Genomic DNA, 12,497 nt, shown 5'->3' with positions numbered 1-12,497 from the left:
AAAATTTAACCAACAGTTTGAAAATTTAGAAATACCTTATAAAACTTCATACATTCTTATCGTGACCATTTGATGCAAAAGTTGAAACATCAAACACAGAACACCAGGTCATAAACTTAACTTGTCCAACCTAACTTAAACCAAAACCTAAACTGAAAACCAAGTACACATCTACGTGAGTACAAACATCTAAAACAAAATGCCACTATTAAAATCAAATAATTAAACACAAATATCTTCAGTTAAAATCAAAAGTAATCTAATCCATTAATTATCAGATAAAATTGTCAAAGAAATTTAAAACATTTGTACAGATAATATGATACATATACTCAGTGCAGAATACAAATAAGTGATCTTATTATAACATTGTGGTAACAAATAATTCATTCAAAATGTTTAACACAGAATTTCACATGTATTTAGTATTTTTAAAACTTAATATAAAAAATAACGAAAGGGAATATGGCTTTACATAATACCTTGGATATTTACATAAAATGTATTTTTTTAGCCACAAGAATAAACCGTGTCCACTACTGCCAGTGTTGAACGTTGACAGCTTTATTCAACTGAAGAATAAACGAACATTAATCTTAAAATTACGGAACTTTTTTGATAGAAAAATAAACAACAAATTTTGTTAAGAAATAACAAGCAGACAAATTTATTGAATTCCTTTTGCTTTAAGTTCATCTTTCACTCTGTTTAGATAATCAGGATCTGGATATCCAAACCTGTGATAAAAAAAGTACACAATAGTTACTGCCTAGTGGTGATAAAACTACTATTCAAATGTTTATATATGTCAACTACTAAACCCCTATCATAGTTCTTAAACAAAAAAAGGCACGTTATGTGGACTTGCAGAGAATTATATTACGTAATATCCAACCTAGCGTACCCAGTTGCACCACCATAAAGACTGGTTTTATGATGAATATCATTCCATGTAACTTGGTTGTCCATTCCAGTTGTTACTGATCTTCCAATTGTGAAAATTAAACGAGCATCAAAAGCTTTCCTCAGCAATCTCAACACTTCCCTTCCTTCTCCATTATCTGGCAGATAAGCTGTCCTGCTTGTACCAGTATATTGTACTCCAGGGTTGGGATGTTCGCGCTGAAATATAAGTGATTTTGGTAACATTTTGGTTAAAAATATTGACTTAATAATGATGTATGACCATGCCGTCTGTAGCTATATGGTATAAAAATTAAGGTAATGAACAATCCAAATCAAAGTTATCATTGCAAAAGGATTTGTATTCATAAGTATTCTATATAAAAGTACATACTCCTTGTATTCCACTTGGAAAATTGTAATCAATCACAATAGCACCATAACGTTCATATCCAGGAAGATGGGTGTTATGGTCAATACGATCCCTCATTGTTCCATTGGGTTGGTTGCCCTTTACTTTCCCCACAGCTTGTTTACATATTGGGCAAAGGTTGTTGACCTGGAAAAAACAAAGATATAATAAAGAAACATCATACAATGTTAACAATTTAAATAAAAAAGTGTAAAAAATAATGATTACTTTAACCAGTATCTACAAAAATTAACTTATAATAAAAAGGTATAAAATTTATAAGAAACAAATTCAAACTGAGTAGCACCTGCAAATACTTGCATTGTACAATTAACAACATTATTAAACCGAAAATTGACAGCTATTCCACAAGACTAACCTTCAATGCTTGGTTGACACAAGTTTCATGAAATTTATGTTTGCATGGAAGTGTCTTTATTTTTGAACCATTAATATCATCCAAACAAATGGCACACTGTTCTTTTTCATCCTCTTTTTCAGTGTTACTCTCCTTTCCTTTCCCATTCTCTTGCTCTTTTTTACCATTCTTTTCCTTTTCACTCTCTTTTTCTGCAAAAAAAATATTAAGTGCTGTTACAATTATTAATTGAATAAAAAGGTAATTGCTTATGTGGTGTATAATAAGTGAGCCACCCATGTTACAAGATTCATCATATTCTTATCTATCTAATATACTGATATTATAATGTATCAATACTACCTGTTGGTTTCTGATATTCCTTCTTTTCCAACTCTAACAATTCATTTTGTAAATTCTCCATGTAATTTTCTTTAATGCCAAACATGCTAGAGACAAATAATGAGTAAGAGTTATAAAATGCATATAGTTATTTTAAACAAGAGAAACTTACTTAAATGCTAAACTTTTAAGCTTGCAGCTACACACTGGGTCTGCTGAATATTTAAGCTGAAACAACTTTTTCGCCTTTACAAGTTTTCCAATTCTTTTGATTACTTCACGAGCTCCTTCCACATTGGGAATATAAGCTGTTTTCCTGTACATGTCCTGATAAGGAACGAAAACAATGGACACTTGTACGCATTTTTTACAAAGTTTTTTTTCTATTTAACCTGACTGTTTTGAACAGTAAATGTAAATACTCAACACCATGGTTCTTAAAGTCACTGCTGAATAGAATTTTCTAATCACCTGATAGTGAAGAGATGGAATGCTGATGTGTAAATGATACATGTACTCTGTTGATGCAGTTTGGGGAAAGATTTCAGCGGTCATTTTCCATTCATCTGTTTGTTGTTTCAATTGAACTTTATTTTCCTGTTGTAAAAATAGATATATGAAGCACAAAGAGGGTATCAATATAAAAGATTATTACATATATGTTTGACACAGCTCTTGTATCATGTGAGGAAGACTTGGCAGCTGCAGCATAACCTGAAAAAAGGATAAGACTTACAAATCTTTATAAATGTAATTGTTTGATTACTTTTTTTTTCAGTGACTTGACTGGTGCTTTGCTGAGATTGTTGCGTGTTACTCTGATACTTATAACTACTGTGACCATCATACACATCATCAATCTCCATTGGAACTTCACCTCCATCAATATCCTCATCATTGCCACCCAATGGTTGTGCACTTGTATGGTGATGATGGGATGAAGGGTCTGTATACAAACATACCTGATGCAAATTTTAATGAAAACGTGAATCAAACTATTTCTTACCAACAGATGAAGACCGATCCTTTTTAACTGAAGAAGAAAACATGGTTGCCAAAATAGATACAGTCGATTGGTCAATTGAAAGAATTCTTATGTAGTTAAGAACGCGTGTGCTACGAGGGTAACTGGTCTCAAAGCATGTCAGTGCTGTATTCATGGCTTGTACAAAGGCATTGAGTGGAGTTCCATAAACACCTGAAAAAAGGATGCATATATGAAAAAATATTAAACATTTAAAAATATATACAACAACATGGTACAACCCATGCACAACAAATACAACAAGTGACAGTTCTGTTTTAGTTCCTACCTGTAGCTACAGGTGGAAGAGCAAGTGTGAATACACCACAACAATCAGATTCCTCTAACACGGATAATAAACCACTTTCAAGTAACTGATATGCTTCTTGTTTGTTAGAATATTTGTACCACTGAGGTCCAACCAGGTGCAAAACCCTGCAAAATTAGGGTTGTTTAATCAACTTTAACGCTTGCGAAATATGAAACTTAACCAAACATTTTGGATACCAAGCCAACACCTGGAGTACTTCACAATGCTACTCTACTCACTTTTTACATTGCAAGCGGCCGGCGGCCTTGACAGAAACCACTTCTCCAACAGCTAACGGTCGATGCCTACGCTTCATTGCTTTCTGACACACTTGTTCAAACTCCCAACCCCCTTGCCTGAATATAGCTCCAGTGACTCCAGCACCGTTTTCAATGTATTTATTGGCAGCATTGACAATTGCATCTACATCTTGAAGTGCTATGTTGCCATTACCAACAGATACACTGATGCCACCTTTAGTAACGAACTTGAAAACCTCTATGTAATTATCACGACTTGCTAAGGATGGTTGTTTAGGTAGTTGGGTGGGTTTGTCACTTATAGAATTCAAGCAATCTTGGAAAACACGTTTACTGGCTTTCAAAGCTTCCTTGTCTTCTGACAGCATAATAACTCTATGGTTGTTATCAGAAGATTGACAGACCAACACATCTTTGTTGTTAGCTCTTACAACATTAACTGCTTTTTCAATGTCATCAAGTGAATCAAATTCACATTCTATGTTCGCTTGTTGTATATGATCCATGGTATCTTGGTATAATCTTTGAAATTCATCAATTGCTTGGACAATCCTTTCATCATACTTAGAAGTTAACTCAATGGATAAATTATCTTGGCCAACTTTTGTTGTTTTGATCTTGATCTGATGTCTCTCCCTGAAACATCATGTGTATTAACATAGTGAACGTATAATGTTATATTATAATATTTACCATATCTGCTTAACACGGTTGGCCTTTGAAAGTTGAATGTAGCTATAAACATCTTTATCCACAGTGATGGTATCGGTATACTCTTTCTCTACAGCCCTATGCACACTTATATTGCTTGGCAGTTCTGTTGCATTTTGTTGTTTATGTTGTGTTGGCTCCACTTTACTTTCTTTGTTTTGTTGAACCACAACTGGTTTTGGATTCGAAGTATCATTACTGGAACAATCGGAATAGTTGTTGGGTTCATAAGATTTTGTTGTATCTTTACTATCGCCTCTTTGAATTGTTTTACCTGAATGACTTGGATAGACAATTGGAACTGTGGAGTAAAAGTTTTGTTTGATTTATATGGAACAAGCACAAAAAAACAAAACATTCATCATACATTTATTCAGTAGATTACAATGTTATATTAAAGCACTCTGTTCTTGACTTATGTTTGTATTATCAGTGGGCACTAGACTGTATTCTTGGATCCTAGTTTTTTACCCATCCATAACTATTAAACAGACACTACAATGGAGGTTTTGATACTGACAAATTATTTTAAATCAAGCACAGCAACATACCTTGGCTATCAGATGAAACCTGGGTGCCAAGACTTTGAGTTGGATTTGCATTTGTGTATTTTTGACTTTGTAGTTGACTGTGACAGTGATCCAACATTGCAATATCTGATCCCATGACCACCATTAAGTTAGGTGCATCGTAATAAAATGCACAGTGCGCCAGTTTGCACGTATCATTTAATAGTTTCAACTGTTTCTTTATTTTTTTCGATTCTTTGGAAACTTGCACAAATTTATGTTGCATTTTAAGTTTTGCATCATTGTAAAGAGACTGAAATTCTTGCATGAATTCAATCGCATTCTTTGAGGATATTTTGATGGTTTGATTTCCATTCTTGGAAGAAAGGAGCTGAACATCATGTTTTGACCTACACAAATAAAAACAACATTGTCTTTCTCCATGGCTTAATGATTGGAGCACTCGCATTGTGACCAATCGAAACCAAGCTCAATGCTACTACTAGTGCATGAGTGTCCTTGGGCAAGACACTTAATGGTCATTGTTTCTAACCAGTGGTCACTAATGGTAACTCATAAGCAAGCACCAGGTGAATAAAATAATTTAATATTGCTATAATCATTTTTACTGTTTGCTATTTGAGAATCCTTTATGCAAACGATTATTGGGTAACTTATAGCTGATTGTGGTGGTTAGAAATATAAAACAATATTAGCTAGTCATGGTCTAACTTAAATTTGGCCTATATTATATAAGGTGTAAAACCACAAATGGTTTTAGTTTAAAATTCTTTAACTACTACAAAGTTAAACTTCTATCTATTAGTTGATAGGCATTAATGTACAACATCACTACTTTAACAACTTATTATCAGAGAGGATTTGATTGAAAGTAAAATAATAATACAGTAGTTTACACATAAGAAAAACTAGTTTCCCTGTAATTTACCAAAGAGATGGCAACTGTTGACACGATTCCCAGAAAGTTACGACTCCAACTTCATATTCATTCAATGTCATCAACACATCTGGAAAAATTCATAAAAATCAAGGTTAATATAAAAATTGAAAGAACAAGTTATTTTACAGATTCATGGGACTGTGTGTTGTATTGTAAACTTAAAATCGCAAAAAAACTGTTTGTTTTTTATGATTTTCCAAAAGTGTTAATTACCCGATTATTAGGCAGTGTTAGAAGTTGATTGAAGTGAGTGAACTTACTTTATCCTCGTGGGCCGAAAAACGACAGTAGTTATAACAGGGGGGGTTCATACACCTTGTGCCAACTTACGAGTTACCAAGTATGTTACTTAGTGGGTGATTATTTTTTTTGTGGACTTTTTCATTTTTTTTATGTTTGGCTGATAATTTGGACAACCCATTAGTGACCACTGAGTTGGAGCAATTGTCGTTAGGTGACTTGCTGAAGGACACATACGCCTACAATGGTAGCAACGACGAGCTTTGAACCCATTACCTCTGGGTGGGAGGCAGGCGCGCTAACCAACTGTGCTACGGCGCCAGACAGTTAATATATATCTTATGATATTTATGTTAAAATAATGTTTCATTTAATACTAATAGTGAAAAGTGTTGGGAAGTGTCTTTATGCATGCTATAGTTTAATGCAGGGGCGGCAGATATTGTCCAAGCTTTCAGCCACAAACCATACTCCACCAACTTTATTACCTGTACTTTGCAATGCAAAATCATCATTTTTTAAATTTTCATCTACTGTTGCTGGCAATTGTGGTTTCACAACTTTTTTATTGAGGTTTGATTTTCCTCCATCCACTATATCTATATTCAAATCAGTGCTGCCAACTTTTTCTTGATTTGATTCAGTGTTGCCATTCTTTTTTGGGGTTAAATCTGAGTTGCTATGTTTTTCTTGGTTTGTTTCAGTGTTGCCGTCCTTCTCCTGGTTTGTTTTAGTGTTACCATGTTTTTCTTGGTTTACTTTAGTGTTGCCAACTTCTTCTTGGTTTAATTCAGTGTTGCCAACTTCTACTTGGTTTGTTTCAGTGTTGTTGTCCTTTTCTTGGTTTGTTTTAGTGCTGCCATCCTTTTTGGGGGTTAAATCTGAGTTGCTGTGTTTTTCTTGGTTTACTTCAATGTTGTCACCACCATTTCTTTTTGGTTCATTGTCTTCTTTAAATTCTCCAGAGGAAATCATGCTTCTTGTATTTTCACTGTTATTGCCAGTCGTGCCATAGTTTTCATGACCATTTTCGACACTTGTTCTCCCTGCAACTAATGAATGAATGAAAAACTAACAAATTAAAATTTTTAAATGAATAACTATATGCAAAAGGAACTTGTGACTAATAAGAAACATCATAATTTACAACTTACCAATAGAGGCTTCATATTCATAATGATCAGCATTCTGTTTTGTTGTTGTATCATTTCCATTCTTTTTCTTACTTTCAGAAGAATCAGATTTAGCATCAGTTTTCTTTGGTGCTTTGTTAAGCTTTAGTGTTGGAGCATTTGCTGAAAGTAGATTTTCCTTTACATTTCATGTATTACAATACTATTATTTCTGTTTGATGATTCTTAAAGAAACTTTATACAAATAATTAACAAATATTATTCTCACTCACATCACAATAGAATTCTCAAGACAATATTTTTTACCTGCCGAAGTTTGGTTTGGTGGGAAACTCGACTTTGAAACAAGCTTTAGGTATAAAACATTGCTTTGAATATAACACACAATAATCATACATTTATTAATTATCCTATTGGAGAAATGGTGGAAAAAAGAATAATTTTAAGTTTTATATTTCAATAAAATTCAAAATTTACCGTTACAGGCTTCATCTTCATAATGATCAGCATTCTGTTTTGTTGTTGCAGCATTTTTATTCTTTTTCTTACTTCCAGAGGAATCCGATTGAGCATCAGTAGTCTTTAGCTTTAGTGTTGGAGCATTTCCTGAAAGTAGATTTTCCTTTACATTTCATGTATTACAATACTATTATTTGAAACTTATCCAAATAAGTAACAGGTATTATTCTCACTCATATTATAATAAAATTCTTAAAGGGGCATACCAACGAAAAATAAAAATTTGTGTATCGATAGATATGCTCAAATGTGATCTAAAGGTACCATCAAAGTTTCAAAATAGAAAACAGCTTTTAAAAAAAAAGAGTTTTAAAACCGCAAATTCAACCGCTTGATTAAAAAAAAATTAACCGTGTCGCAATGCATGGGATTTCCCATAAGAAATAATTTCACTCAACTTTGATCATTTCTAGTTTTCTTATATATCGAAGAAATCAAATTCTATATCTGACTTGGTATAACGAATGCTTCTGCTTTAAGAATATGTGTAAAATATTGTAAAACATAGCCTTTTTATGTTTTAACATTATATGCTGACTCAGCACTTACCCACTGGCGTCGATTTCCCCGGAGGGGGCGGGGGCACGCCCCCCTGGTTTACGGTACCTGTATTATTGCGTAACAACGCATTATCACAATCAATGCAAAACGAAATAAAATAACCATTTGGTTTACGTTTGCGTCGTACTTTAGCCCAATATTTACCATGTTTTTATTGCTAGGTAGACTGTTTGTTACGTAACAGTAGGGATTCACACGTGGATTTATTGCATCATTATAGCAATTGTTTGACCTGGCAATTGATTGCGAAATAATAGCACTTCACACGTTGATTGTTTGAGTCATAATAGGCATTTACACGTTTATCATATAGCTTGTAGGAGGTTTAAAAACAGGCTGAATGTTTGCGTTTTTTAAGTAAACCTTAACGTGTAAACCTTTTGTAGTCTAGCCTTCACGTGCATAGGAATTTAGCCTTTACGTGCGTCGGAATTTAGCCTTCAAGTGCCTCATAGTTTAGTCATTACGTGCTTCATATTTTAGTCTTCACGTGCGTCTTGTTTAGCATTCTTGTGTGTTGTAGTTTAGGCTTCATGTGCGTTGCAGTGTAGCCTTCACGTGTAACGTAGTTTACCTTCACGTGTGTCGTGTTTTAGCCTTCACGTGTATCCTAGTTAAGCATACACTGGCGCTATTTTGCCCCCCTAAGATTGGTTTACAACGTAAAAAAATCAATGCCTATGCTGGTACCTGCTGTACCTTTTTCTTTATAAAAAAATCAGTTTTTCAAGTTAAACATTAGTTTGAAAAATTGCTGATTCAGCATAATCTGGTAAGTAGCTAGATTGAATTGAAAAATTAAAACAAAATAAAGTTTACATTTTTATTTTTTTATATATTCACAAAGAAGAAGCATTCGTTATACCAAATGTAAAATAAAATTTGATTTTTCTTCAGTAGTTTAGAAACTAGAAAAGATCAAAGTTCAGTGTCTTTTTTTGTTATGAGAAATCCCATGCATTGTCGAAATAGCCAAATTTTTTACTTAAACGTTTTTTTCTATTTTTTTAAAAGTTGTATTATTTTAGGAAACTTTGATGGTACCTTTAGGTCACATTTGGGCATCTCTATCCATATACAAATTTTCATTTTTTGTTGGTATGCCCCTTTAAGATATTTTTCTTACCTGCGGAAGTTTGGTTTGGTAGGGAATTCGACCTTGAAACAAGCTTCATTGAACCTGGTATAAACAATTGCATTGAACATAACACACAACAATCATACATATAATAATCAACTTGAGAAATGGTTGAATATAGAATAAATTACGTTCATTCATTCATTCTTTAAATTCAAATCTTAAGTTTATATTTTTATAAAAATCACCTTCATATTTCTCACATATCTGTTTGAAGTCTTTGTATGCATGCACAAATTTCTCCAAATCTTCTTTTTTACAAATAAACACCAAAAGATTAGGTTTATTTGCCCGCTGACCACAATAAAGTTTTTGATCTTTATTAAACTGATCAATCATTTGGTTTAGAACTTTTATTGTCAATTGGTCATTGTGAATTACTTTACTTTCTATAATGCATAAATTATCTCTGGCATCTTCAATGTATGACAGAACTTCCTTTGCAGTTCTGTACCATCTAGGTTTATTTTTACACTTTTTTGACAATGAAATTTCATACTGATCACCCATTTCAGTTAAACTGACTTCATCCAGTTGAAATGGTGACCTGTAAAATGATCTAATATAGAACAAAACATTGTAAGTGCAAAGCTTTTACTAACCAAAGTTCCTCCATATTGTGAGTATTTTTGAAATATTTATAAAGATGAAGATCAACATAATATTTTTCATCCTTTGCAACTGAAGGCTCTCTACCCAATGTTTTACCTGCTGCAATGAGTTTTACATTTTAACATTTTAAAAAATTATTTAAGTTATCATAGCCATGTTGCTTAATGTTATTTTCATTACCTGCAGTGACAATCTGCCTTGGTGGCTTAACTGTTGGAGTTGGTGTATTTTTACTTGTAGAAACTGCATAGAAAAAATGATTAATTAAGTCAAAATGACTTTGACCTCTTAGGCCCAACAACTGTGTTTCGTTTATTTTATACACAGATCACATGAAAGCATAAACACAGGTAAATAGCTTAACTGCTAAATCCCTCAAACACAATAAAACTGGCACATTAAACTTTATTAGGGTAATGGATTAATGTCATAGGGTAATGGATTAATGTCATAGTTCCTTACCAACAACATTAATCGTAATTGAAACATTTTTTTGAGTTAAACAGCATATGATTAATTTTAAGTTCTAACGTTACTTAATTGCCACGTCCAATGATTGAGCATGTATTCTAATTAGCATAATTTTGATGATGTTTAACCAAAAATAAAGTTTCAATTACGATTAATGATAATAACGTAAAAGATTAGTGTTTTAAATTTGTCCCCACTTTAATAGTAACAGTTTGATACAGGCGTCAATCATTGTGTGAATTCCTTATCTTAAAAACACAAATCCTCCCTAGCTCCCAAAGAGTGTAAGAGCTGTTTCGGCAGATCGTATAAATGGAAACGGTGTTTAAAAGGAAAATTATATTTATTTTACACGCAACTGTGAGAAAAACAAGCAACTTAAAAATAATTAGAAGACCAAACTTTGGGTAGCGCCCTATGCGTTGGGAACCAATGGTTTATACAACTATGCCTACTTACAAAAAATCGAGTGCAATCGATTAATTAGGGTTTAAGGTACATTTTGGATTTAGCACTTTAGAACAAACAGAAAATTAATCGTTAATTACTTGCCAATTATGCAGTTTTAAATCTGAACACCTATTTAAAAATCTATGTATATATATTTATATTTGTTTTCAGTCTATGGATTAAATAAAAATGCTTCAATTAAGAACTGAGATATGAAGAAAAAATAACAACAACAACAAAAACAACTGTTTGATGAAAAAATTCTATATGACCACTCACATGCTCAAAAACGAATTGTTATTCACCTGTGTGGGCAGCAGTAAATAAATCATTATTATTGGGTGGCTTATTCTTTCTTCCAAATAAAAAATGAGCCCCTTGAACGCCTTTATTTCCACATAGATAAAAAAACCCAAATGCAAATATTAAGCATACACAGTTGAGCACCTCTTTTATGTAGCACAAAAGTAATAAAAAACCTCATGCATCTTACTAAAAACATCAAACTACAGGGGTGGTGTTATTGAAATCAGTAATAAGTTATACCAGTCGCTGTAGCTAAACTTTTATATCTTTAACATCCTAACTAATATCTGGTACAGAAATAATTTACTTGGAACATTTGTTCGACCCAATCTGTCTCTGCTATCAGTTGTTGCAGGTCTTTTGGGATTGGATTTCGAATCTGTTGAAATAAACTGTGCGTAAGTAATGAATGTAACTTATTTATTCTTACAACAGGTGCGGCAACAACAGTCCTAACACAGGTGTGCTTATAACTATTTTTCTTGAAGACACATACACCCACATTGGTTGCAGTATTAAGCTTTATACCACTGTGAGCAATATTTCAATATTTTAGCAAACTGTGCTAAGCAAGACATGTTTAATAAGTGATCCAGATGTTCATTTGGGAAACCTCATTTGAAGCAAAGCACGTAGTAAACTTTATTTTCGTCAATATGAAACACATTAGCATATATATAATTGATAAATACATAAAGTGAAGTTTGGACTAGCTAACAACACGCTACCTGCTCCATATATCTATGGGTCTCAAAATAAAACTAACTGCTTTTGATTTTTCTTGAGCCACGCTGTTGTTAGCAGTAGGTATATGAGGTTAACATTTTAGTCTGGTACGCAAGTAGATTACTTGGCATGTTTTTACTAATGTCTTTACAATCCATGACCCATAAAATAATAGATCCTGCTTTGTTTAACCCATAAGTAAATCATATTTACTACATGTTAAACATACCTTTTTTGCTGCTCATTCTTGTAACCCAATGTAACTCTTTCCCGAACTCTTTATTGACCTTTTAGCAGTTTCGACTATAATTGAAATCTTTCACATATAAAGTTGAAAATTTACAAAATTGCCGTTGAGATGTTTATAATATATACACTTCTCTTTAAAGTAAACAATTACGTTATCACATACATATGCGCTTTTATAACAGAGAAAGGCAACACAGCATTCCTGACAGCCATTTCAAAATAGTTCCGCTTTCAATGCCAGCAAAGGCTTAGCCTAGGACAAACAGAAATACGGCTCTATTGCGCAGGGCAAAGCGTTACCA

At 33.0% G+C, this 12,497-nt stretch overlaps 2 protein-coding genes across 13 annotated transcripts in view; both read right to left on the bottom strand.

Annotated features, from left to right (window-relative positions):
* Positions 1-177, bottom strand: part of LOC149730733 (uncharacterized) — a 9,057-nt gene extending 8,880 nt beyond the window's left edge. For 4 of the 6 annotated variants that reach the window (XM_089883949.1, XM_089883950.1, XM_089883953.1 and 1 more), the window contains exon 1: positions 36-174. In XM_089883949.1, coding sequence (XP_089740075.1) covers positions 36-50 — 15 coding nt within the window. In that variant the 5' untranslated portion in view covers positions 51-174. Of the gene's footprint in view, positions 1-35 lie in introns of all 6 variants that reach the window. The other 2 variants (XM_089883951.1, XM_089883955.1) reach the window with 1 other exon arrangement.
* Positions 153-12,497, bottom strand: LOC149730732 (uncharacterized). 7 transcript variants are annotated; one of them, XM_089883941.1, is made up of 25 exons: positions 12,176-12,497; positions 11,528-11,599; positions 11,220-11,300; positions 10,174-10,236; positions 9,984-10,092; positions 9,570-9,928; positions 9,370-9,423; positions 7,641-7,769; positions 7,185-7,325; positions 6,519-7,082; positions 5,779-5,857; positions 4,872-5,239; positions 4,303-4,621; positions 3,589-4,245; positions 3,329-3,474; positions 3,022-3,213; positions 2,782-2,961; positions 2,671-2,729; positions 2,487-2,612; positions 2,188-2,342; positions 2,037-2,122; positions 1,695-1,885; positions 1,298-1,462; positions 905-1,122; positions 153-737 (listed from the first exon to the last, which is right to left on the bottom strand). In XM_089883941.1, exons 1-25 carry the CDS (start codon positions 12,189-12,191, stop codon positions 668-670), a joined length of 4,599 nt encoding a protein of 1,532 aa, XP_089740067.1. In that variant the 5' UTR covers positions 12,192-12,497; the 3' UTR covers positions 153-667. The 7 variants fall into 7 exon arrangements, with proteins under 7 accessions (XP_089740067.1, XP_089740069.1, XP_089740068.1 ...); XM_089883943.1 differs by having other exon boundaries at positions 6,519-7,076; XM_089883942.1 differs by having other exon boundaries at positions 9,984-10,089.

The sequence above is a fragment of the Ciona robusta genome, chromosome 9 (genome assembly GCF_009617815.1).
Source record: "Ciona robusta chromosome 9, ASM961781v2".
NCBI classification, from domain to species: Eukaryota; Metazoa; Chordata; class Ascidiacea; order Phlebobranchia; family Cionidae; genus Ciona; species Ciona robusta.
This window is presented reverse-complemented; position numbering and strand designations above follow the sequence as displayed.

Coding starts and splice junctions, on each gene's coding strand:
- LOC149730732 (XM_089883941.1), bottom strand. Junction 9,424..9,569: donor GATATGTGAGAAATATGAAG/GTGATTTTTATA, acceptor TGTTTATACCAG/GTTCAATGAAGCTTGTTTCA. Junction 5,858..6,518: donor TTTTGCATTGCAAAGTACAG/GTAATAAAGTTG, acceptor GAATTTTTCCAG/ATGTGTTGATGACATTGAAT.